The 27,524-nt window shown below is 37.1% G+C and overlaps 1 protein-coding gene across 5 annotated transcripts in view; it reads left to right on the top strand.

Annotated features, from left to right (window-relative positions):
• The window catches only part of UTRN (utrophin), a 1,395,536-nt gene that overhangs the window by 429,613 nt on the left and 938,399 nt on the right, over window positions 1–27,524 (top strand). For all 5 annotated transcript variants that reach the window (XM_053711837.1, XM_053711835.1, XM_053711836.1 and 2 more), the window contains 5 exons: window positions 537–698; window positions 4,462–4,590; window positions 4,856–5,029; window positions 16,629–16,784; window positions 17,768–17,938. In XM_053711837.1, coding sequence (XP_053567812.1) covers window positions 537–698; window positions 4,462–4,590; window positions 4,856–5,029; window positions 16,629–16,784; window positions 17,768–17,938 — 792 coding nt within the window. The remainder of the gene's footprint in view (window positions 1–536; window positions 699–4,461; window positions 4,591–4,855; window positions 5,030–16,628; window positions 16,785–17,767; window positions 17,939–27,524) is intronic.

The raw sequence follows: 27,524 nt of genomic DNA on the forward strand, positions 1-27,524 counted from the left end.
ACTGAAGCTATCCAAAGCACAAATTAATTGCATAATTTAACATAAGTTGATATAATATTTGGTGTAACAAAAATTTAAGTAATTTGAGCTTACTATTATGCTTACAATTTAGCCGGTGGTTCAGTGAAATCAGCTGGGTAGAGTCCATTAAATAGGTCATAGGGAGAACACTGATTTCTATTTTTAAGCCAAAGATACAAATACATTTAGAAATGAGATAAATAGCTGTTTGAGAAAGTATGGATTTGACTCTCTAATATGAATGAGAGCTCTGCAATGCAAGAGAATCAGAACATAAGAACATTACACTGTGAGGAATAAAATAAACATTTTTACAACAGAGTGTGACCTTTTCCTGGTATATCCTGGTCGTATGAGTTACAGATTAGACATAGGAATGCAGAAAGTTACAGTACAACTAATTTAATAACGCACGCCTTCATGTAATGAGTGATCCTTTACTAAGTGCTTTGTGGGACTGTACGTTGAAGAGTTTCCCGGTGAGAGACTAAGTCCGTAATCTCTGTTTTTGACAGGCCGTCAGCCGGCAGATTTCACTAGAGCAGCACCTGCAGACCCTACGCCGTAGTGACCACATGCTCCAGGTTTTGCAGGAATCTCTGGAAGAGCTGGATAAGCAGCTAACCACGTACCTTACTGACCGCGTCGATGCTATGCGCATGCCCCAGGAAGCTCAGGTATCTCCACAGTGGCTTTTTATATAGTCTACAAGTGCTCCTTATATGCAGATCAGAGCAGTGTTATAGTAGAACTGGCTGCATTGTTCTATATTACAGACTTGTTTCAAGATTAGTTTCTGTAACCGCTTCTTTACTAAAAGGGTGGTTAAAGGGATATGAAATCCACATTTTTCTTCTTTCATGATTCAGACAGAGCATACAATTTTAAAGGGACAGTCTACACCAGAATTTTTATTGTTTTAAAAGATAGATAATCCCTTTATTACCCATTCCCAAGTTTTGCATAACCAACACAGTTATAATAATATACTTTTAACCTCTGTGATTATCTTGTATCTAAGCCTCTGTAAACTGGCCCTTTATTTCAGTTCTTTTGAAAGACTTGCAGTTTAGCCAATCAGTGCCTGCTCCCAGATTACTTCACGTGCACGAGCACAATGTTATCTATATGAAATACGTGAACTAACACTCTCTAGTGGTGAAAAACTGTTAAAATGCATTCTGAAAAGTGGTGGCCTTCAAGGTCTAAGAAATTAGCATATGAACCTCCCAGGTTAAGCTTTAAACTAAGAATACCAAGAGAACAAAGCAAAATTGGTGATAAAAGTAAATTGGAAAATTGTTTAAAATTACATGCTCTATCTGAATCATAAAAGTTTATTTTGGTCTAGACTGTCCCTTTAACCAACTTTCCAATTTATTTCTACTATTTAATTTGCTTAGTTTTTTTGGTATCCTTAGTTGAAAAGTATACCAAGGTAGGCTCAGGAGCTGTGAGCTAGCTGCTGATTGGTGGCTTCACATACATCATGTCTCTTGTCATTGGCTTACGGATGTGTACAACTAGCTCCCAGCAATGCGTTACACCTCCTTTAGCTAAGGATACAATGAGAATGAAGCAAAATGTATAAAATTGAATATTGATATTCCTTTAATTCATGAAATAGACTAGTAGTAGTAAGGACATAGACTGCAAACTCAAGAATGACTGAGAAAGGGACCTGCTGATCAAAATTGAAATGTATGTAAGTGCTTTTCAGTTTTGAATAAAATAATTGTTGTCATATACTCGTATTAGCAAAAATGCATCTAATGAAAGTAATTACTGTTTCAAGCGTATATGTACATTTTCTGAACATACCCAGTGCACGCACATTCAAACACTGCACCTGTTTATATATATATATATACACATACACACATACTTTCAGTGGAATATATTTAAAAAATTAAAAAAGTAGATCTCTAAGCATGTTTTGGTTTTGAATGCAGGTGCATTGGGCACATACAGCATATGTACATATGCCTCTGAAACATTAATAATGTTTACCGGAAGAATGCTTGAGAATATGTTTAGTGGAAAATGTTTCTATTGAAAACTTAAATGCACTCGTGAACATTTCAATTTAGATTATTATTTCCCTTTAAGAATGATCTAAACTTGCAATTTAGAGTGCAGTATGGGGAGACACGATGGGCCTACTGTTTTTCTCTGTCATCAAAATGTTTGTTTCTGTGTTACATCAGAATTCTTGGTCCTGGAAAACGCAATTTTATTAAAAAAAAAAATTGAATTGTTTTAAGAATTAGTTCTACGCGAGTCACTAAGTTTAAATAAAATACTGATGTATCTAAAGTCATGAATTTAATTTATGAAAACCTATTGTGTTTGACTATTTAAATGATTTACTTTGAGATACATGTATTCATTTTCTTAGAAATAAATGCTAACGTTTTCAGTTTAAATAAAAAAAATATAAAAATGTCTCTGTCTATCATTGTTTACAAAACCATACCCATTGCTTCAATGAGAGTTGCAGATCTTATGAGGTTACTGATTTTTACTCCCAATGACATAACAGGTTTCTTTTGACTTATATTTGTTTTTTTTGTTTTTTACTGCACACTCAATTGACTTTGGCCTCCGGACGTTGACAATTGATCTAAAATTACTCCAAAGTTAGACTAGTACTAAACATAGAGTTCTGCTGCCCTCTGCTGGTCATAAAGTGATATAGTTTGGATATTTGTGAACATTTATAGCAAGCAAATAGCATAGAGGTTTTCAGTCTTAGATAGTGGGCCTCCCCTTTGGCAAAACTTTCAAGATGAACCCCCCACGTTATAGATGTTGTTACATTTTTGGTAAGGCAGACTTACAAACTGGAAAGAAGTTTAGAAGTTATGCCATGAATATATCATGGATACGTATAAAAGCCTCAGAGGGCATATAGAAGACAAACTACCTCCAAAGTGGACAGCAAACAATATTGATTATCCACTCTTAAATGAACAGTAAAGTAAAAATTTTCTTTCATGATTCAGAGAATGGAATTTTAAACATCTTTCCTATTTACGTCTGTTATCAAATTTGCTTTGATCTCTTGGTGTCTTTTATTGAAGAGTAAAACTAGGTAGGCTCATAAGCGCTCATGAGTGTGCACGTGTCTTTAGTACTCTATGGCAACAGTGTTTGCAACATTATTTGTAACATTGCTATACAGTGTTGTAAAACACTGCTGCAGTAGAGTACTCAAGACACGTGCACACTCCTGAGCTCTATTTGAGCCTTCCTAGTTTTACTCTTCAATAAAATATACCAAGAGAACAAAAATAATTTGATAATGGAAGTAAATTGGAAAGTTGATTAAATTGCATGCTCTATCTGAATGATGAAAGTTTAATTTTGACTTTACTGTCCCTTTAATAAAGTCCAAATAAAGACAGACTCATACACACGCACGCAAACTCATACACACGCACGCACGCAAACTCATACACACGCACGCACGCAAACTCATACGCACGCAAACTCATACGCACGCACGCACGCAAACTCATACACACGCACGCAAACTCATACGCACGCACGCAAACTCATACGCACGCACGCAAACTCATACGCACGCACGCAAACTCATACGCACGCACGCAGACTCATACGCGCGCACACACACTCATACACGCACGCAAACTCATACACGCACGCAAACTCATACACACACGCAAACTCATACACACACACAAACTCATACACACACTCAAACTCATACATACACACACACAAACTCATATACACACACACACACTCACATGCAAACTCATACACACGCACGCAAACTCATACACACGCAAGCAAACTCATACACACACACACACACACACAAACTCATATACACATATAAACTCATACATACACACACAAACTCATACACACACACACACACACAAACTCATATACACATATAAACTCATACATACACACACAAACTCATACACACACACACAAACTCATACACACGCACGCAGACTCATACACACGCAAACTCATACACACGCACGCAGACTCATACACACGCAAACTCATGCGCACACACACACACAAACTCATGCGCACACACAAACTCATGCGCACACATAAAGACACATTAAAGACAAACACATACACACACATACATACAAAAATATACAAATACACACACACACACACAAACTCATACACGCACACTATATCGACATACACACACAAACTCATACACACACACACACAAACTCATACACACACACACACACACTGATAACGAAATCAACAAAAAGTATTTCATATTCATTCTATAAATACAAAATGTAAAAAAAAACAACTCCTCTCATCTCCACTAACCTAATATGAGATACAGCCCATCAAGCAATTAGAGTGAAAATGTTTGTAAACTAAACAGTTGTAGAAATGAAAATGTACTTACACGTTTCTTTATGGCAGAAAATCCAAAGTAACATCAGTGCCCATGAAGCAACTCTGGAGGAGCTAAAGAGAAATGCGCGGCCTTCGCTCCCTGCATCGCCTGAGGGTAAATCACCACGTGGCGTATCCCAGCTGGATGCAGTGCAGGTAATAATGGTCTCTTGCTTGTAAATTTTAGTAAATATATTTATGGCTTATTTATTTGTAGAAATATTTTAAGAGAAAAAAATAAATACATTTTGAAATTGGCCCTGAGCAGGGGGTATTAATTTATTATAAAATGAAGTGATATTGTCTTTTAATAGCAAGCATAATTGTATGTACTGTCTCTCTTACGCCTATATGTGTACCACCTATATTGTAATAATAATAGTATTATTAATAAAAATAATTATTATTCATGGTTACACAGAGGAAGCTTCGAGAAGTGTCTACAAAGTTGCAGCTTTTCCAGAAACCTGCCAATTTTGAACAGAGAATGTTGGACTGTAAACGCGTTCTAGACAGTGTAAAAGCAGAACTTTCTATCCTTGATGTAAAAGATGTTGATCCCGATGTAATCCAGACTCACCTGGATGGTTGCATGGTAAGTTTGCTTTCATTTTCCCAGAATGCACATACAAAAAAATAAATCACACAATGCATTTAAGTTGCTGTTAGAAACATTTTTGCAATACAAATGTAATGGCATTTGTGAAATCTTTTCCTACGCACATAAAATATGGAGCATCTCTGTGTATGCCACGTTGACTGATGTTAGCAGTATGCACATGCGCGGAGAGCAAGAGGTTGCAATATTTATCATCCGCTTTTAAAGAGACAGTAAACACCATATGATCTTAAAGGTACAGAGTACTGTAATTTTTTTCTCCTCTTTAACGTGTTTTCAGTGATCTGTTTTACCTGCTGGGATTAATTAAATTGTTTACAAATAGCTCCTTTACATTTACTTTGCCATTTGAAATAATTGATGTTGCCTGTTGTATCTCCATTTACACTGAAAATGTTCGTACTTAAAACCCACATTTGCTACTCCTTCAACAAAGGATACCAAGAGAGTGAACACATTTGATAATAGAAGTAAATTGGAAAGTTGTTTTAAATTGTATGTTCTACCTAAATCATAAAAGAAAAAAAATAGGTTTATGCCCCTTTATTAATATTTTTTTTTTGCTATGAAGAAGAGTCGTTTTATTTCTGCAGACACAAATTCACAGTTGTGAGAACTACAAAACCAAGAAAATGTGAAAATATTGTCTAGACAGAAAAAAATGTCCAAAATAATCTTACAAAAACCTTTGGGTGAGCATAAAATATAAGCGTAACAGCCATGAATATACAGCCTAAGGCTACATAATTAAAAAGAAATGCTTATTTCAGGAGAAATAACTTTTGGATTATAATGTATTTTAAATAGTTATCTCTAGATATATTTTTCCTTGAAAAGCATTTTATTTAAAAAAAAAAAAATATTTAAAGGGACGGTCTACTCCAGAACTGTTATGGTTTAGAAAGATAGATAATCCCTTTATTGCCTATTCCCCAGTTTTGCATAACCAACACGGTTATATTAATATACTTTTTACCTCTGTGATTACCTTGTATCTAAGCCTCTGCAGACTGCCCCCTTATTTCAGTTCTTTTGACAGACATGGATTTAAGCCAATCAGTGCCCTCTCATAAGTAACTCCACAGGAGTAAGCACAATTTGTATCTATATGGCCCACATGAACAAGTACTGTCTAGCAATGAAAAAACTTTAAAATGTACTGAGATAAGAGGCGGTTTAAGGGCTTAGATATTAGCATATGAGCCTACCTAGGTTTCAACAAAGAATACCAAAAGAACAAAGCAAATTTGATGATAAAAATAAATTGGAAATTTGTTTTAAATTGCATGCCTTATCTGAATCACGAGAATATAATTTTGACTACTGTCCCTTTAAATAAAATCTTATCTAAATTAAAAAAAAAATGTTTTTAATAATTTTATTTTTTAATAATCATTGATTTTTATCCACCCTTTTCTTTTGGTATCCTTTATTGAAGGAGCATCAATGCACTACAGGAAACTAGCAGAATACATCAGGTGAGCAAAGCACAAGCGACTTACATGTGCAGAATCAATCATCAGCTAGCGCCCGGGTGTGCATTGCTGCTCCTTATCCTACCTAGGTATGCTTTTCGACAAAGGATCCTAAGAAAACAAAATAATTTAGATAATAGAAGTAAATTGGAAACATGTTTAAAATTGAATGCTCTATCTGAATCCTGAAAGAAAAATATTGGTTTTTATGTCCCTTTAAATGACCAATCAATGAAGTACAATTGCATAATTAAAGTGATGGGAAAGTTAACTCTAATTCTATCAAGCATCACATTGTTGAGGCAAAATCAATATAAGTTTCATTCATCATTTTTTACAATTTATCGTAAAAATCAAGTTTTAACCTTTAGAATTCATTTTCTTAACTTCCTCTAATTCAACCCGTATAAAAAAATTTTTTAGCTCTTGATCACATTCTTTTAGGGACCAATTGAAATTTCGTCCGTTAGGCGGCCGTCCCTCCGCATCATCCGCCCCTTTACTCATCTGCGCATGCTCTTTTAAATTTATTTATAGACTGATTACAACGGCGCGCTCCCGTGCGCATTGGGAAATAAAGTTAGGCGATTAGCGCATGCGCAGTGGTTCTCAAAATCGGCGATTAGCGCATACGCATTTATAGACTGCCGGGTGAACGCGCATTTGAGACGAAGTGACGTCACAAGAAGATGGAAGTAGGACTTGGGAGGAGTTGTTAGCTAAGCGGTAGGGAGTTTTAAATATATTTTTTTATTAAAAACCTAGAAGTAATCAAAAAAAAAACTTAGTGACTAGATTAGGGTCATAAGGATAAATGCTAGGTTGTCTTTAAGACTGTAAAACTTTACCTTCACTTTAACAACAGCACAATGAAAAGATAAACTTGGCAGCAGTGTTTTGCAACATTATATGTTGCAAACCACTGCTGCCATAGAGTAATAAAGCCACATGCACACGCCTGAGCTCTTATGAGCCTACCTAGCTTTACTCTTCAATAAAAGATACCAAGAGAACAAAGCAAATTTGATAGCAGAAATAAATTTAAAAATTGTTTAAAATTGCATGCTCTATCTAAATCATGAAAGTTTAATTTTGACTTTACTGTCCCTTTAAGTACCGATTATAGAAAAACTATGTAAACAAGAAGGTTTAGGTAAAATCATGCTCCCAGTCAGGGTGTGACAGAGGTACTACAATGTTCAGTTTCCATTGTTCTCTGTAAATATTGTTTGTTGAGTAAACAGTGAGAAATAATTCTCAGTCTTTGTGTATATAATTAATTAGGATAAGGAGGTATGTTCTCCCTCCAAGCTCTATTTGACTGGGTTTTGTATTCACTTAGGAAAAACTGTTTTTCATATACAAAAACAACTGTAAAGAACAATTTCCCATACATTTTAAACACTGTAGCTGATATAACAAGTCATTAAAAACAATTTTGCATTATAAAAAAAATGCTCTGAAAATTGTAACTTTTCTAGTTCTCAGAACTGAAAAAGCATCCTGGAGAATTCTCAAGGCTAACTAACCCTACTGCGTAGATTGCCTAACTGGCTTTAACATATAGCATATGCAAAATAATGTACTATATAATAACATAATGAAAAAAAAATAATAATGCAAATTAATAAACATGTGTTTGACATTAAAGTGAAGGTAAACTTTGATGAATGAAAGCCCGTTTTTTAAAAATACTATTAAAAACAGGGGCACTTTCATTCATCAAAGTTTAGAAAGCAGCCGTTTTGATTAAAAACTTACCTTTGTTTTTTTTTCACAACCAGAGCAACTTCCCCCTCCTGGAAATCCTCTCTTCACACGTCATCAATGACTAATCTAGCTTCCTCCAATCAAAGCTTTCCCCCCAGGGTAGTCATTGCCTGAGGCCATGCCATGATTAGAGGAAGCCGGATTAGTCATTGATGGAGTGTGAAGAGAGGATCTCCGGGTGGGGGAAGCTGCTCTGGCTGTGAAAAAACCAAAGGTAAGTTTTTAATCAAAACGGCTGCTTTCTAAACTTTGATGAATGAAAGTGCCTCTGTTTTTAATAGTATTTTTAAAAAACGGGCTTTCATTCATCAAAGTTTACCTTCACATTAAAATGAAATCATGTAGCGTGTAGGTATGTTCCATGTTTCCTCTACCGATGATATACGCTTTGACTTGTCTGTCTTCCAGTCTCACTCTACAATGCTGATGTTCCATTACAAGATATAAACGCTACTTCTTACTCATGTATGTCTTAAAGGGACAGTAAAGTTAAAATTAACCTTTCATGATTTTAAAGAACTTTCCAGTTTACGTCTCTAATAAAATTTGCTTTGCTCACTAGGTATCCTTTGTTGAAAAGCATATCTGGGTAGTCTTATAAGCAGCATCTGGTAACTGTCTACTGATTGGTGGCTGCCTGTATGCCTCTTGTCATTGGTTTGCCTAATATGTTAAGCTAGCTCCCAGTAGTGCACTGTTTCTCCTTCTACAAAGGATACCAAGAGAATAAGGCCAATTTGATAAAGGAAGTAAATTGGGAAGTTGTTTAAAATTGTATGTTCTATGAAACCTGACAGAAAAACTTTTGAGCTTAATGTCTCTTCTATAAAAAGGAAATAGAAACCACCGACAATGCGTTCCCAAAGGATACAATGTGCTGTGAGCGATACAATAATGATAAAGTAACATGCATTTTATTTTTCTATTTGAATGCGTCTTTAACATAGAAATAAGCACAGAGGTTGCAACAAATAAAACTAATGGAGCATAATATATCTGCCAGGCAGTGTGTGCTAATATCTCTGTGGGTATCTGCTCCTTTCATGATCTCTGCTCTTTCATTTACCAGTTTCTAGCTACAGTCAACAAATTCCTCAGAAATATTCTCTTCGTATTATATGTAAATACGCACTCGAAGCCCCCACAGACAAAACGTTGTAAATACTTTTTATATAAAAAAATCAACAGCTTAAGGCACTACATAAGTAACAGTATCTGTATGTTCAGTGGTATTTTGTTAATAAAACTATAAGGGTCGCAACAGTCTAGACTCAAAACTCCTCTGGTTGTGTAAATATTGTGCTTGGCCGACGCTCCCTAGAGAGGGCAAAAGCAAATTCTGTAACCGGCAAATGCTGCAAATCAAATAGGTGGATTAAGGAATGTGCAGCTTTTTTAAAGCTTGGGTTACAGATTTTGACTTATTGCCTCTCTAGGGAGGGTGGAACAAAGCTCAATTTTTACAAGAATAACAAGAGATGTTTAATGTGTGTTTTAAAGGGACATTGCAATGCAATAAGGAGATGTGTTATTCATTAGAGCAGGTATATTTTTTTTCCATTACTGACCCTATCTTGCTATGTGTATAACACCCTGCAAAGGGGTTAAACACTTAGATAAAGTCTCGCTGTGGAGCCACAAGCATTGCAGCTGCAAGCAAGAGCACAGCTGGTGTGCCAGTCAGCAGCGGCAGTTGCACAACCTTGCAGTCGCCATCTGTGTCCTGCTCCGGAATTGCAATGCTTGTGGCTCCCAAGAGCAACTTTACCTTTGTTGGGTTTTTAACAGATATCTAGTAATGCAAAAATGTCATAGTAAAACAAATAAAAGCATGTCATTAGAAGGTTTCTTTAAAGGGACAGTAAAGTTAAAATGAAACATGAAAAGGTGAGAGTAAGCGCTAAAAGAGCTTAAAAGGCTAACAAACTTGTGGCTAAATCTTACAATTTATTACCTTCGATAAAGGCTAAACATAAAATATCACAATAAAACCACAATAACACAATAAAATTAGAAACATGGATCCATGTCTAACTACTAAAAACAAAAGTACATAATAAAATCTCCTGGGAGATGCGAATTACAGTGGGAGTGTTGACACTCCTTAAAGGTGATACACAAGTGTGGGAAGTTGAATAAAAATACAAATATTAATACTTATAAGCAAAGTTATAAACCATAAAACGATTTCAAACTCACAATGTCAATCAAATATAAAGTCAATCAAAAATGGTGAAAAAATAGTGGAAAAAGTAAAATGTGAATGTTCGTATTAAACCGTGGGTGTGTCCTCCAACGTTGCTGATGGGTAGTGAGAGATCTATAGTCAAATGTAGATGTTAGATGAAGTTGTAGAAAAAATGAGTAAAGATGAGTGAAAAAAACACAATTCAACCTTTAGGCAAAGGTCATTTAGAACCAAAATACAAAAAACAAAAAGCAAAAAATAGAAAAAATAATGATAAATGATAAAATCCACTTTGGTAAAATCATATATGAAATGTAGCAATCCAAAAAAAAGAGTTCGTGTTAGTTGTGTGCAAAAAATGGGGGATTAAAACAAATTCTGTGCCCAGTGTGTTCAATGTCCCATCCGATGTTAAAAGTAAAATCACAATAAATAGCAACAAAAAACCTGTAGGAAAATAAAGAAAAACAAAAATAGTGCAACACTGTATACAATGGATAATAATGGTAATTAAAATCAAGCTCACCAGTATGCCAACGCGTTTCGGCCTAGATTAGGCCTTTCTCAAGACTATACTGTGTAGTGATCTCTGGGAGCTTTAAATAGAGAGTGTGAGAAAACAATTGGTGCCGTTTTGGCGCCAAAATCGGAAAGACTTCCCTTTCCTGTTTGCCCCATTGCATCTCTGGGATGTTTCCTGTGGTTTCTATCCTATTCCCATCCAACCTGTATTCATTGTAAATTAGAGAGCCTCTTGTTCTATGTATTGGTCTAGAAATGGCCTTATTGTTCCTAAGGATTATTTGGCAATCATTCCGGTACTCTTCTACAGTGGCTCTATACTTACATTATATATAGTAATAAACTGTTTGCTGTCTGCGGACTGATTTCCCTTTTTTTTCGTGTTGATGTTATTATTAGGGAATGGATGCTTACTTTTGATCAACCTAATCCTTATATAGTCAGAAGCGCTCAAATCGGAAGACACCGGATGTTTACACAGCCGACTTCCGCCTTAGCTCCTTGGATGCGCTCAGATCGGGAGATACCGGATGTTTACACAGCCGACTTCCGCCCTGATTTATTTGCTCCATTACGTTATGGAGTGTGACCGGAAGTGAAGTCATGTCTTCCGGTTTGGCTTCTGGTTGTTGTGGTAGATTACCACATTTGTCAGTTTTATTGTCAATGCCGATTTTGGTTAGAACCTGATATGTCCATATTTAGGCTTTAGCTGCATATGTATGTGCATTTTAAAAGGTAAATCAGAGTGAAATTGTCAAATCAATATATTTAGTAAATTAGTGGGATATATATTCAGAGTCTACATGATATTATAAAACTTCTTAGTCTGTCACTACTTTGTGGAACGGCTATAATTATCTAGCTTATCTCAATATTTGTAACGATCTCTATTCTGATCTGTTAGTCTATGTTAGAAAAAGACAAAATAAAACAAATTAAACCCTGTGTTTGTATATTTCTCACTACCTGCTGTCATGGTCAACAGAGGTGAGGTGGATCTGTTATATATATCCTAAAATGGAGTTTTAGAGTTCACCGGAGTTGTTATCTTTCTGTTAAGTGAACCCGTTAGTTATGGGTACACTGAGAGTTTGGACCTTACTGTTCTTTCAGATGGAGTTATAAACTCAAGGTACTTGAGTGGTACATTTAAATAAATACGTGGGTGTCTTACTAAGGGTGGCTATTTCTCAAATATAAGCTGGGGTCTGATAATGATCAAGAAGATCTATTCTTATAGGTGACTTATGTTGGATATTCTGACATACATAGTGTAACTATACTTGGATCTTTAGTTTGCTTGTTGTGCTTTAGGATTTACCATTTTCTTCTTCTTTGGGCTATAATTTATGGATCAGATTGTGAACGAGGGATCTACTAGTGAGGGATTCATGTTCAATTCGAAAGTTCTAACCTCAGTAAATGTCTAGGTGTTGTTGAATTAGATATTACTGAATGATTTCTTAAAAACTGTTTTCTAAATAGTTATTTTGGGTGTATGGATCTGTTGTCAGACATAATGTACTATTGTTTATATCATCCTTTGTATCCCTTATATTTATACTGGTATATTTCTATACTACAGTAAATTTCTAACTGATACTTAGTTCTTGTCTTTATTATAGAGTTTTGTAAGCACCCTGATTAGATAGTGCAGGACAGGTATTCTATTCTTTCTTAGTTCATCCTTGGTCTATTTCAAAAGGTAGATGTTTAGCAGTTATAGCTTTTAGTTAAATTGCTGACTGGGATGTATTCATTTCGAGGTCCACCTGGTGTGTATTTAACCAGGATGCTTCCTTATTCTAGACTTGGGAGATCAAAGTTATGGTAACCATCTCAGTGGGCTTATACTATGGTCAAGGTACCAATTATATCTTATATGGGAACTGTTATTTAATAGAAAGCAAGTGTGTTAGGTCTTCCTTATGATTTAGACCTTTGGGATAAAGACAGTCCATCAAAAAGATCCATCTTGACTCATTAAATAATAGTCTATAGACTATTATTTAATGACTATTATTTAATGAGTCAAGATGGATCTTTTTGATGGACTGTCTTTATCCCAAAGGTCTAAATCATAAGGAAGACCTAACACACTTGCTTTCTATTAAATAACAGTTCCCATATAAGATATAATTGGTACCTTGACCATAGTATAAGCCCACTGAGATGGTTACCATAACTTTGATCTCCCAAGTCTAGAATAAGGAAGCATCCTGGTTAAATACACACCAGGTGGACCTCGAAATGAATACATCCCAGTCAGCAATTTAACTAAAAGCTATAACTGCTAAACATCTACCTTTTGAAATAGACCAAGGATGAACTAAGAAAGAATAGAATACCTGTCCTGCACTATCTAATCAGGGTGCTTACAAAACTCTATAATAAAGACAAGAACTAAGTATCAGTTAGAAATTTACTGTAGTATAGAAATATACCAGTATAAATATAAGGGATACAAAGGATGATATAAACAATAGTACATTATGTCTGACAACAGATCCATACACCCAAAATAACTATTTAGAAAACAGTTTTTAAGAAATCATTCAGTAATATCTAATTCAACAACACCTAGACATTTACTGAGGTTAGAACTTTCGAATTGAACATGAATCCCTCACTAGTAGATCCCTCGTTCACAATCTGATCCATAAATTATAGCCCAAAGAAGAAGAAAATGGTAAATCCTAAAGCACAACAAGCAAACTAAAGATCCAAGTATAGTTACACTATGTATGTCAGAATATCCAACATAAGTCACCTATAAGAATAGATCTTCTTGATCATTATCAGACCCCAGCTTATATTTGAGAAATAGCCACCCTTAGTAAGACACCCACGTATTTATTTAAATGTACCACTCAAGTACCTTGAGTTTATAACTCCATCTGAAAGAACAGTAAGGTCCAAACTCTCAGTGTACCCATAACTAACGGGTTCACTTAACAGAAAGATAACAACTCCGGTGAACTCTCAAACTCCATTTTAGGATATATATAACAGATCCACCTCACCTCTGTTGACCATAACAGCAGGTAGTGAGAAATATACAAACACAGGGTTTAATTTGTTTTATTTTGTCTTTTTCTAACATAGACTAACAGATCAGAATAGAGATCGTTACAAATATTGAGATAAGCTAGATAATTATAGCCGTTCCACAAAGTAGTGACAGACTAAGAAGTTTTATAATATCATGTAGACTCTGAATATATATCCCACTAATTTACTAAATATATTGATTTGACAATTTCACTCTGATTTACCTTTTAAAATGCACATACATATGCAGCTAAAGCCTAAATATGGACATATCAGGTTCTAACCAAAATCGGCATTGACAATAAAACTGACAAATGTGGTAATCTACCACAACAACCAGAAGCCAAACCGGAAGACATGACTTCACTTCCGGTCACACTCCATAACGTAATGGAGCAAATAAATCAGGGCGGAAGTCGGCTGTGTAAACATCCGGTATCTCCCGATCTGAGCGCATCCAAGGAGCTAAGGCGGAAGTCGGCTGTGTAAACATCCGGTGTCTTCCGATTTGAGCGCTTCTGACTATATAAGGATTAGGTTGATCAAAAGTAAGCATCCATTCCCTAATAATAACATCAACACGAAAAAAAGGGAAATCAGTCCGCAGACAGCAAACAGTTTATTACTATATATAATGTAAGTATAGAGCCACTGTAGAAGAGTACCGGAATGATTGCCAAATAATCCTTAGGAACAATAAGGCCATTTCTAGACCAATACATAGAACAAGAGGCTCTCTAATTCACAATTAATACAGGTTGGATGGGAATAGGATAGAAACCACAGGAAACATCCCAGAGATGCAATGGGGCAAACAGGAAAGGGAAGTCTTTCCGATTTTGGCGCCAAAACGGCACCAATTGTTTTCTCACACTCTCTATTTAAAGCTCCCAGAGATCACTACACAGTATAGTCTTGAGAAAGGCCTAATCTAGGCCGAAACGCGTTGGCATACTGGTGAGCTTGATTTTAATTACCATTATTATCCATTGTATACAGTGTTGCACTATTTTTGTTTTTCTTTATTTTCCTACAGGTTTTTTTGTTGCTATTTATTGTGATTTTACTTTTAACATCGGATGGGACATTGAACACACTGGGCACAGAATTTGTTTTAATCCCCCATTTTTTGCACACAACTAACACGAACTCTTTTTTTTGGATTGCTACATTTCATATATGATTTTACCAAAGTGGATTTTATCATTTATCATTATTTTTTCTATTTTTTGCTTTTTGTTTTTTGTATTTTGGTTCTAAATGACCTTTGCCTAAAGGTTGAATTGTGTTTTTTTCACTCATCTTTACTCATTTTTTCTACAACTTCATCTAACATCTACATTTGACTATAGATCTCTCACTACCCATCAGCAACGTTGGAGGACACACCCACGGTTTAATACGAACATTCACATTTTACTTTTTCCACTATTTTTTCACCATTTTTGATTGACTTTATATTTGATTGACATTGTGAGTTTGGAATCGTTTTATGGTTTATAACTTTGCTTATAAGTATTAATATTTGTATTTTTATTCAACTTCCCACACTTGTGTATCACCTTTAAGGAGTGTCAACACTCCCACTGTAATTCGCATCTCCCAGGAGATTTTATTATGTACTTTTGTTTTTAGTAGTTAGACATGGATCCATGTTTCTAATTTTATTGTGTTATTGTGGTTTTATTGTGATATTTTATGTTTAGCCTTTATCGAAGGTAATAAATTGTAAGATTTAGCCACAAGTTTGTTAGCCTTTTAAGCTCTTTTAGCGCTTACTCTCACCTTTTCATATTTGTACTATTATCAGCCTACTAGGAGGCTAACTGTTAGTAAGCTTAAGGCCCCATTGTAGCGCTCGGTCCAATTCTCTCCATTTTAAAGTTAAAATGAAAGTTTCATGATTCAGATTGTCATTTTAAACAACTTTCTAATTTGCTTTGTTCTCTTGGTATCTTTTGTTGAAACCCATTCCTAGGTTTAAGAGCAGCAGTGCTGGAAGCTAGCTGCTGATTGGTGGCAACACATATGTACCTCTTGTTATTGGCTCACAGATGTGTTCAGCTTGCTCCAGTACTAGTAGTGCATTGCTGCACTTTTCAACAAAGGATTCCAAAAGAATAAATCTGATTTCATAATAAAAGTAAATTGGAAAGTTGTTTAAAATTGTACTGTATGTGCATTTGTTGACATCAGATTAATTTGTGTAATAGTCCAACACAAACATCTGGATTTGCACAGATCTTTGTATGTTGCACTTTCACACAAATAAATCTGGCACCGAAAATAGCTGAATGCTGCTACCTGTGGCCAAATTCAGCATTCATTTCATATATGAATCAACAAATGCACATGCCTAATATCTATCTGAATCATAAAAAAATAGATATTATGTCCCTTTTAAAGATTTTTCTACTTGAAGGATTAAAATACAACACCAAGCACACAGAGTCTCCAATTCTAGAATGAGCGAGTGAGGAGTCGGACACTCTCCTCTAAACAATGATTTGAATTATTAAATATTACATCTTGAATAATGTATTATGTTTTTTATTATGTGGTTTAGAAACTCTACAAGACCCTGAGTGAAGTAAAGTTAGAGGTGGAAACCGTTATTAAAACAGGACGTCAGATTGTGCAGAAGCAGCAGACGGACAATCCCAAACTGATGGACGAGCAACTGACAGCGTTAAAACTTTTATATAACGACCTCGGGGCTCAGGTAAGAAGGCGTTGAATGTACAAAGTGCTGCTGTGGGTTAAAGCTGATTGCCTTTGCAATAACTGGTAAGTGTACAGGAATCAATAGAATTGTAAAAGGTTGACCTGTATGTTTTCTTCATAGGTCAGTTTTATACATCTATATCCATAATTTGACTATAAGGATAAATGGAGTCTTGCGAGACAATCTTTTTAACTGTTGTCTATACCAGGCCTTTGAAAATCCAGGGCACCATGGCTTTTCAAGAATGGCCCTGGTACTGCTAAATTCCAATTTCTATACTTTCCCTGTCACAAAATGGATCTTTGAACATTACAGAAATTGTAGTTCCTATGCCTATATAGAAACTACAGGTCCCATAATGCCACACATGATAAAAAAAAACACAATTGTGACTGCCATAGGTACTCATATTGTTGTGCTGTTAAGCTCTCACACTGCATTTCTGCTATGTAATCAGTTCCATATATGTTTTGAGCAATCAAGGAGTTAATTCTCTGTGGCTTTGTTATACAGCTGTAAATTCAACCCTTATTTGCCTTTGTGTGCCTGGGTTAATCAAGGGGTTACTACACTGATGCATGTGCATTTCTGGCAATCAAGGGATTAAATAACTGCTGCAGGTTTAATATATATATACACTTGACACTTACTTTTTTACACCATTGCTATTAAATGGATTTGTATTCGTACACTTTCTGATAATTTTTTAATAATTTTTTTCTTATTTATCTAGCACACTATGCCCCATATTTCTCCTTTTTCTTTTGCAGAAAACAAAAACGATATTTCTGAACAAGTTTACCTTAAGTAAACGTTAGTTGGATAGTGGGCAGGATAGACAGAGGTTCTTTGATGAAGAAATACAAAGGATGAAAGCGGAATAATTGAATCCATATTTAGGAGCTGTGGGTTGACAAATAGATGATGTGTTTTTGTCGTTGGCACTTTGCTAAACATAATGGCATTATATTTTCTTTCAGGTGACAGAAGGCAAACAAGACTTGGAAAGAGCTATTCTTCTAGCTGGGAAACTGAAAAAAGAATCAGCTGCATTGTCAGAATGGCTCGGTGCTACTGAAACGGAGTTAGTCCAGAAAACCACTGCTGACAGCTTGAGTTCAGATCTGGATGTAGAAATTGCCTGGGCTAAAGTAAGGATCTTTTTATTCTTGGAGAGGGGTGATACGATATTAATAAATCATGCTTTTTAAAGGAAGAGTAAACTAAAACTCTATCTCATACATATGAAAGACCATTATTTAAAGGGATAGGAAAGTAAACTTGCATGATTCAGATAGAGATAATTCACTTCTATTTTCAAAAGTGCTTCATTCTCTTGGTATCCCTTGTTGATAAAGAATACGCATATATCCTACACTAGTGGGAGCTATTTGCTGATTGATGCCTGCACAAATTTGTCTCTTGTGATTGGCTAACAAGATGTGTTCAGATAGCTGCCAGTAGTGCAATGCTGTTCCTTCAGCAAAGGATAACAAAAGAATTAAGCAAATTTGATAATAGAAGTAAATTGAAAAGTTGTTTAAAATTGTATGTGCTATCCAAATCATGAAAGAAAAGTTTGGTGTTTCCTGTCCCCTTAAATATGTTAAAAAGTATTTTGTACACATAAAAATTTAAATGGACACTAAAGTCAAAATTATACTTTTACAATCCAGATAGAGCATGCAGTTTTAAGAGACCTTCCAATTTACTTTCATTATTACCTGTTTTTTATATGCACACAGTCTGAGGCACCCGCTCCTGAGCATGTGCAAGAGTTCACATTTTGTGATTGGCTAATGGCTGTCATATGATACAGGGGGCCAGCAAAATGAAGTATATTTTGAAAATTGTCAGAAAAACAAATCTATTGCTCATTTAAAATTCAGAGTATGCATTCTATTCCAATGTATTTTTATTATGCACTAGTTGATTGTGCAGGTATAGTGTATTTAATGGTCTTTTAAAGGAATAGTCTAGTCAATATTAAACTTTCATGATTCAGATAGAGCAGGCAATTTTAGCTAACGTTCTAATTTATTCCTATTATTAATTTTTCTTCGTTCTCTTGGTATCTTTATTTGAATGTAAGCTTAGGAGCCAGCCTTTTTTTGGTTCAGTACCTGGGTAGCACTTGCTTATTGGTCGCTACAATTAGACACCGATCAGAAAGTGCTACCCATGTGTTGAACCAAAAATGGGCCAGCTCCTATGCTTACATTCTTGCTTTGTCAAATAAAGATACCAAGAAAATGAAGAAAAAAAAGATAATCGGAGTTAATTAGAAATTTGCTTAAAATTGCATGCTCTATCTGAATCACAAAAGTTTAATTTTGACAAGACTATGCCTTTAAGTAAAAGCTTTTTTTTTTTTTTTAAGCTAACAGGACGTACAGGTTTGTGTACAACTCCTGCTGATTTATAGGTGGACAGTGAAACACCTCACGAGAATTAAAAAAAAAAAAATCTTAAAGGGACAGTCTACTAGAAAATTCTTATTGTTAAAAAGATAGAAAATGCCTTTATCTAATCCCCTGCTTTGCATAACCAACATTGTTATATCAATATACTTTATATCCTTTAAGTTTGCCTGTTTCTAAGCTCTTGCAGCCTGCCCTTATCTCAGTGCTTTTTACCATATCTCAATACAGCCAGACAGTGTTAGTTCATGTGTACCATATAGATAACATTGTGCTCAGTCCCGTGGAGAGTGATAATGGTTATACAAGAACCAGCACTGGTTGGCTAAAATGCAAGTCTGTCAAAAGAACTGAAATAAGGGGCAGTCTGCAGAGGCTTAGATACAAGGAAATCATAGAAGTAAAACGTATATTAATATAACTGTGTTGGTTATGCAAAACTGATGAATGGGTAATAAAGGGATTATCTATCTTTTAAACAACAATTTTCAAGTAGACAGTTTAATTCAGGAACATCTGTTTAAAACAAACAAACACATTTTTAACACCCCCTTTTTTAGGTGTAACAAAAAGTTATTTTACACAGTCACCACTTTACTGCACTCACTACAGATGTGTTTTATACCATATGAGCGATAATGTACTTTTGTATTGTTCCCAGTGACCATAAGAAAATGTAACTGTTTTGTGAATTAGACTCTGTGGTTATAAAAATTGACCAAATAGGTTTCATTTCTTGTTATGAAGCATTGCTTTTGTGGTTTAACGTTTGTTGATGGAAAAGATCTAAAACCTGAAAAATGGTTTCACTTCTAGAAACATAAAACATAATGATGATCTTGTGATAATATTATTATTAATTCATACTCTCATTGCCACATCCACAAGTTGACATACTTAAAGCGACAGTCAACACTGGAGATAACATAATCCGATATTTAAAAATAAAAAACAAAGATCCGCCTGCACCGTACCCGTACGTGTGCAATTTCTGACCGAGGATTGGATTCTGATTGGCTGATCATTTTAAGAAGAAGGTAGCTACGTAATGGTGGGGGGAGTTATGCTGCCATATTTACATCATATTATGGAAGCTATCGACAATGATTACTAGGAGAAGGAAGTAGGTAAGACAAAAGGAGTATGTGCAGGTGGATCTTTGTTTTTTATTATTAAATATCGGATTCTGTTATCTCCAGTGTTGACTGTCCCTTTAAAGGGACAGTCTACACCAGAATTTTTATTGTTTGAAAGATATATAATCCCTTTATTACCCATTCCCTAGTTTTACATAGCCAACACAGTTATATTAATATAATTGTTACCTCTGTGATTACCTTGTACCTAAGCCCCTGCAGGCTGCCCCCTTATTCCAGTTCTTTTGACAGAATTGCATTTTAGCCACAATGTTATCTATATAGCACACATGAACTAACACCCTCTAGTTGTGAAAAATGTTAAAAATGCATTCAGATAAGAATTTAGCATATGAGCCTACCTAGGTTTAGCTTTCAACTAAGAATACCAACGCCTAGATTTAGAGTTTTCTCGGTAATGACCCGCGTAGCTAACGCATGCTTTTTTCCCCCCGCACCTTTTAAATACCGCTGGTATTTAGAGTTCACAGAATGGCTGCGTTAGGCTCCAAAAAGGGAGCGTAGAGCATAATTTACCGCCACTGCAACTCTCAATGCCAGCAGTGCTTACGGACGCGGCCAGCTTCAAAAACGTGCTCGTGCACGATTCCCCCATAGAAAACAATGGGGCAGTTTGAGCTGAAAAAAAACCTAACACCTGCAAAAAAGCAGCGTTAAGCTCCTAACGCAGCCCCATTGTTTCCTATGGGGAAACACTTCCTACATCTGCACCTAACACTCTAACATGTACCCCGAGTCTAAACACCCCTAGCATTACACTTATTAACCCCTAATGTGCCGCCCCCGCTATTGCTGACACCTGCATATTTTTTTTAACCCCTAATTTGCCGCTCCGTACACCGCCGCAACCTACATTATACCTATGTACCCCTAATCTGCTGCCCCTAACCCCCGCCGACCCCTATATTATATTTATTAACCCCTAATCTGCCGCCCCCAACGTCGCCTCCACCTACCTACAATAATTAACCCCTAATCTGCCGACCGGACCTCACCGCTACTATAATAAATGTATTAACCCCTAAAGCTAAGTCTAACACTAACACCCCCCTAACTTAAATATAATTTAAATCTAACTAAATAAATTAACTCTTATTAAATAAATTATTCCTATTTAAAGCTAAATACTTACCTGTAAAATAAACCCTAATATAGCTACAATATAAATTATAATTATATTGTAGCTATTTTAGGATTAATATTTATTTTACAGGCAACTTTGTAATTATTTTAACCAGGTACAATAGCTATTAAATAGTTAATAACTATTTAATAGTTACCTAGTTAAAATAATTACAAAATTACCTGTAAAATAAATCCTAACCTAAGTTACAATTAAACCTAACACTACACTATCAATAAATTAATTAAATAAAATACCTACAATTACCTACAATTAAACGTAACACTACACTATCAATAAATTAATTAAATACAATACCTACAAATAAATACAATGAAATAAACTAACTAAAGTACAAAAAATAAAAAAGAACTAAGTTACAAAAAATAAAAAAATATTTACAAACATTAGAAAAATATTACAACAATTTTAAACTAATTACACCTACTCTAAGCCCCCTAATAAAATAACAAAGACCCCCAAAATAATCGGAACAGCCAATAGAATGCGATCAGCCAATCGGATTGAACTTAATTCTGATTGGCTGATTCCATCAGCCAATCAGAATTTTCCTACCTTAATTCCGATTGGCTGATAGAATCCTATCAGCCAATCGGAATTCGAGGGACGCCATCTTGGATGACGTCCCTTAAAGGAACCGTCATTCGTCGTGGGAAGAAGAGGATGGATCCGCGCTGGGGGTCTTCAAGATGGAGCCGCTCATCATCGGATGGAAGAACATAGAAGATGCGGCTTGGATGAAGATGTTTGCCGGTCCGGATCTACTCTTCTGCACGAAGATGGAATTCTTCAACCGCCGCTTGGATCAAGACTTCAGCCGGAGGATGGACGTCACTCTTCATCCCCCGCTTGGGCTTGGATCAAGACTTCGGAGGCTCTTCTGGACCGATCGGGACCCGGTGTGGTGAAGACAAGGTAGGGAGATCTTCAGGGGCTTAGTGTTAGGTTTATTTAAGGGGGGTTTCGGTTAGATTAGGGGTATGTGGGTGGTGGGTTGTAATGTTGGGGGGGGTATTGTATGTTTTTTTTTTTACAGGCAAAAGAGCTGAATTCTTTGGGGCATGCCTGCAAAAGGCCCTTTTAAAGGCTGGTAAGGTAAAAGAGCTTTTCTATTTTAATTTTAGAATAGGGTAGGGCATTTTTTTTATTTTGGGGGTCTTATTTTATTAGGGGGCTTAGAGTAGGTGTAATTAGTTTAAAATTGTGGTAATATTTTTCTAATGTTTGTAAATATTTTTTTATTTTTTGTAACTTAGTTATTTTTTATTTCTTCTGTTATGTGTGATCAGTCCACGGGTCATCATTACTTCTGGGATATAACTCCTCCCCAACAGGAAATGCAAGAGGATTCACCCAGCAGAGCTGCATATAGCTCCTCCCCTCTACGTCAGTCCCAGTCATTCTCTTGCACCCAACGACTAGATAGGATGTGTGAGAGGACTATGGTGATTATACTTAGTTTTTATGACTTCAATCAAAAGTTTGTTATTTTAAAATAGCACCGGAGCGTGTTATTACTTCTCTGGCAGAGTTTGAGGAAGAATCTGACAGAGATTTTTTACTATGATTTTAACCGGAGTCGTTAAGATCATATTGCTGTTCTCGACCATCTGAGGGAGGTAAAGGCTTCAGATCAGGGGACAGCGGGCAGATGAATCTGCATTGAGGTATGTGGCAGTTTTTATTTTCTGAATGGAATTGATGAGAAAAGCCTGCCATACCGTTAAAATGACATGTATGTATACACTTCAGTATTCTGGGGATGGTATTTCACCGGAACTACTGTGTTAAGGTCACTAATCCTTTTAATAACTATTCTCATGTTAAACGTTTTTGCTGGAATGTAGAATCGTTTACATTGCTGAGGTACTGTGTGAATAAATGTTTGGGCATTATTTTCCACTTGGCAGTTTTTTGCTTTAATTGTGACAGTTTCGTTTCTCTTCACTGCTGTGTGGGAGAGGGAGGGGCCGTTTTTGGCGCTCTTTGCTACGCATCAAAAAAATTCCAGTCAGCTACTTTTATATGTCCTGCATGATCCGGTTCATTTCTGACAGATCTCAGGGGTCTTCAAACTTCTTTGAAGGGAGGTAAATTCTCTCAGCAGAGCTGTGAGAATTCTTATAGTGACTGTGTATAAAAAAACGTTGTTTTGTTTTCTTATGTACAAATTTAATTAGTGTTGTTTTTTACTAATGGGAACAAACCTTTGCTAAAAGTTGTGTTGTTTTAAAATTTGATGCAATAACTGTTTTTCAGTTCATTATTTCAACTGTCATTTAATCGTTAGTACCTCTTTGAGGCACAGTACGTTTTTTGCTAAAAAAGATTATAACCAAGTTGTAAGTTTTTTGCTAGTGTGTTAAACATGTCTGACTCAGAGGAAGATATCTGTGTCATTTGTTCCAATGCCAAGGTGGAGCCCAATAGAAATTTATGTACTAACTGTATTGATGCTACTTTAAATAAAAGTCAATCTGTACAATGTGAACAAATTTCACCAAACAGCGAGGGGAGAGTTATGCCGACTAACTCGCCTCACGCGACAGTACCTGCATCTCCCGCCCGGGAGGTGCGTGATATTTTGGCGCCTAGTACATCTGGGCGGCCATTACAGATAACATTACAAGATATGGCTACTGTTATGACTGAAGTTTTGTCTAAATTACCTGAACTAAGAGGCAAGCGTGATCACTCTGGGGTGAGAACAGAGTGCGCTGACAATGCTAGGGCCATGTCTGATACTGCGTCACAGCTCGCAGAGCATGAGGACGGAGAGCTTCATTCTGTGGGTGACGGTTCTGATCCAAACAGATTGGACTCAGATATTTCAAATTTTAAATTTAAATTGGAGAACCTCCGTGTACTACTAGGGGAGGTCTTAGCAGCTCTCAACGATTGTAACACTGTTGCAATACCAGAGAAACTGTGTAGGTTGGATAAATACTTTGCGGTACCGGCGAGTACTGACGTTTTTCCTATACCTAAGAGACTAACTGAAATTGTTACTAAGGAGTGGGATAGACCCGGTGTGCCGTTCTCACCCCCTCCAATATTTAGAAAGATGTTTCCAATAGACGCCACCACTCGGGACTTATGGCAAACGGTCCCCAAGGTGGAGGGAGCAGTTTCTACTTTAGCTAAGCGTACCACTATCCCGGTGGAGGATAGCTGTGCTTTCTCAGATCCAATGGATAAAAAATTAGAGGGTTACCTTAAGAAAATGTTTGTTCAACAAGGTTTTATATTACAACCCCTTGCATGTATCGCGCCGATTACGGCTGCGGCAGCATTTTGGATTGAGTCGCTTGAAGAGAACCTTAGTTCCTCTACGCTAGACGACATTACGGACAGGCTTAGAGTCCTTAAACTAGCTAATTCTTTCATTTCGGAGGCCGTAGTACATTTAACCAAACTTACGGCTAAGAACTCAGGATTCGCCATACAGGCACGCAGGGCACTGTGGCTAAAATCCTGGTCAGCTGATGTTACTTCTAAGTCCAAATTACTTAATATACCTTTCAAGGGGCAGTCCTTATTCGGGCCCGGTTTGAAAGAAATTATCGCTGACATTACGGGAGGTAAGGGCCACGCCCTACCTCAAGACAAGGCCAAAGCTAAGGCTAGACAGTCTAATTTTCGTCCCTTTCGGAATTTCAAAACAGGAGCAGCATCAACCTCCACTGCACCAAAACAGGAAGGAGCTGTTGCTCGTTACAGGCAAGGCTGGAAGCCTAACCAGTCCTGGAACAAAAGCAAGCAGGCCAGGAAACCTGCTGCTGCCCCAAAGACAGCATGAACCGAGAGCCCCCGATCCGGGACCGGATCTAGTAGGGGGCAGACTCTCTCTTCGCCCAGGCCTGGGCAAGAGATGTTCAGGATCCCTGGGCACTAGAGATCATATCTCAGGGATACCTTCTAGACTTCAAATTATCTCCCCCAAGAGGGAGATTTCATCTGTCAAGGTTGTCAACAAACCAGATAAAGAAAGAAGCGTTTCTACGCTGCGTACAAGATCTGTTAACAATGGGAGTGATCCATCCGGTTCCGTGGTCGGAACAAGGACAAGGGTTCTACTCAAACCTGTTTGTGGTTCCCAAAAAAGAGGGAACTTTCAGGCCAATCTTAGATTTAAAGACTCTAAACAAATTACTAAGAGTTCCATCGTTCAAAATGGAAACTATTCGGACTATTTTACCCATGATCCAAGAGGGTCAGTACATGACCACAGTGGATTTAAAGGATGCTTACCTTCACATACCGATCCACAAAGATCATCACCGGTATCTAAGGTTTGCCTTCTTAGACAGGCACTACCAGTTTGTAGCTCTTCCATTCGGATTGGCTACGGCTCCAAGAATCTTCACAAAGGTTCTGGGTGCCCTTCTAGCGGTACTAAGACCGCGAGGGATTTCGGTAGCTCCGTACCTAGACGACATTCTAATACAAGCTTCAAGCTTTCAAACTGCCAAGTCTCATACAGAGTTAGTTCTGGCATTTCTAAGGTCGCATGGATGGAAAGTGAACGAAAAGAAGAGTTCTCTCTTTCCTCTCACAAGAGTTCCATTCTTGGGGACTCTTATAGATTCTGTAGAAATGAAGATTTACCTGACAGAAGACAGGTTAACAAAACTTCAAAATGCATGCCGCGTCCTTCATTCCATTCAACACCCGTCAGTAGCTCAATGCATGGAGGTGATCGGCTTAATGGTAGCGGCAATGGACATAGTACCTTTTGCACGCCTACACCTCAGACCGCTGCAACTATGCATGCTAAGTCAGTGGAATGGGGATTACTCAGATTTGTCCCCTACTCTGAATCTGAATCAAGAGACCAGAAATTCTCTTCTATGGTGGCTTCATCGGCCACACCTGTCCAGGGGAATGCCATTCAGCAGGCCAGACTGGACAATTGTAACAACAGACGCCAGCCTACTAGGTTGGGGCGCTGTCTGGAATTCTCTGAAGGCTCAGGGACTATGGAATCAGGAGGAGAGTCTCCTTCCAATAAACATTCTGGAATTGAGAGCAGTTCTCAATGCCCTTCTGGCTTGGCCCCAGTTAATAACTCGGGGGTTCATCAGGTTTCAGTCGGACAACATCACGACTGTAGCTTACATCAACCATCAGGGAGGGACAAGAAGCTCCCTAGCAATGATGGAAGTATCAAAGATAATTCGCTGGGCAGAGTCTCACTCTTGCCACCTGTCAGCAATCCACATCCCGGGAGTGGAGAACTGGGAGGCGGATTTCTTGAGTCGCCAGACTCTTCATCCGGGGGAGTGGGAACTTCATCCGGAGGTCTTTGCCCAAATACTTCGACGTTGGGGCAAACCAGAGATAGATCTCATGGCGTCTCGCCAGAACGCCAAACTTCCTCGCTACGGGTCCAGATCCAGGGATCCGGGAGCAGTTCTGATAGATGCTTTGACAGCACCTTGGAACTTCAGGATGGCTTATGTGTTTCCACCCTTCCCGCTGCTTCCTCGATTGATTGCCAAAATCAAACAGGAGAGAGCATCAGTAATTCTAATAGCACCTGCTTGGCCACGCAGGACTTGGTATGCAGATCTAGTGGACATGTCATCCTGTCCGCCTTGGTCTCTACCTCTGAGACAGGACCTTCTGATACAGGGTCCATTCAAACATCAAAATCTAACTTCTCTGAAGCTGACTGCTTGGAAATTGAACGCTTGATTTTATCAAAACGTGGTTTTTCTGAGTCGGTTATTGATACCCTGATTCAGGCTAGGAAGCCTGTTACCAGAAGGATTTACCATAAAATATGGCGGAAATACCTATACTGGTGCGAATCCAAAGGTTACTCCTGGAGTAAGGTTAGGATCGCTAGGATATTGTCTTTTCTACAAGAAGGTTTAGAAAAGGGTTTATCAGCTAGTTCATTAAAGGGACAGATTTCAGCTCTGTCCATCTTGTTACACAGACGTCTGTCAGAAAATCCAGACGTCCAGTCCTTTTGTCAGGCTTTAGCTAGGATCAAGCCTGTGTTTAAAGC

Source organism: Bombina bombina, chromosome 4, assembly GCF_027579735.1.
Source record: "Bombina bombina isolate aBomBom1 chromosome 4, aBomBom1.pri, whole genome shotgun sequence".
Classification (NCBI taxonomy): domain Eukaryota; kingdom Metazoa; phylum Chordata; class Amphibia; order Anura; family Bombinatoridae; genus Bombina; species Bombina bombina.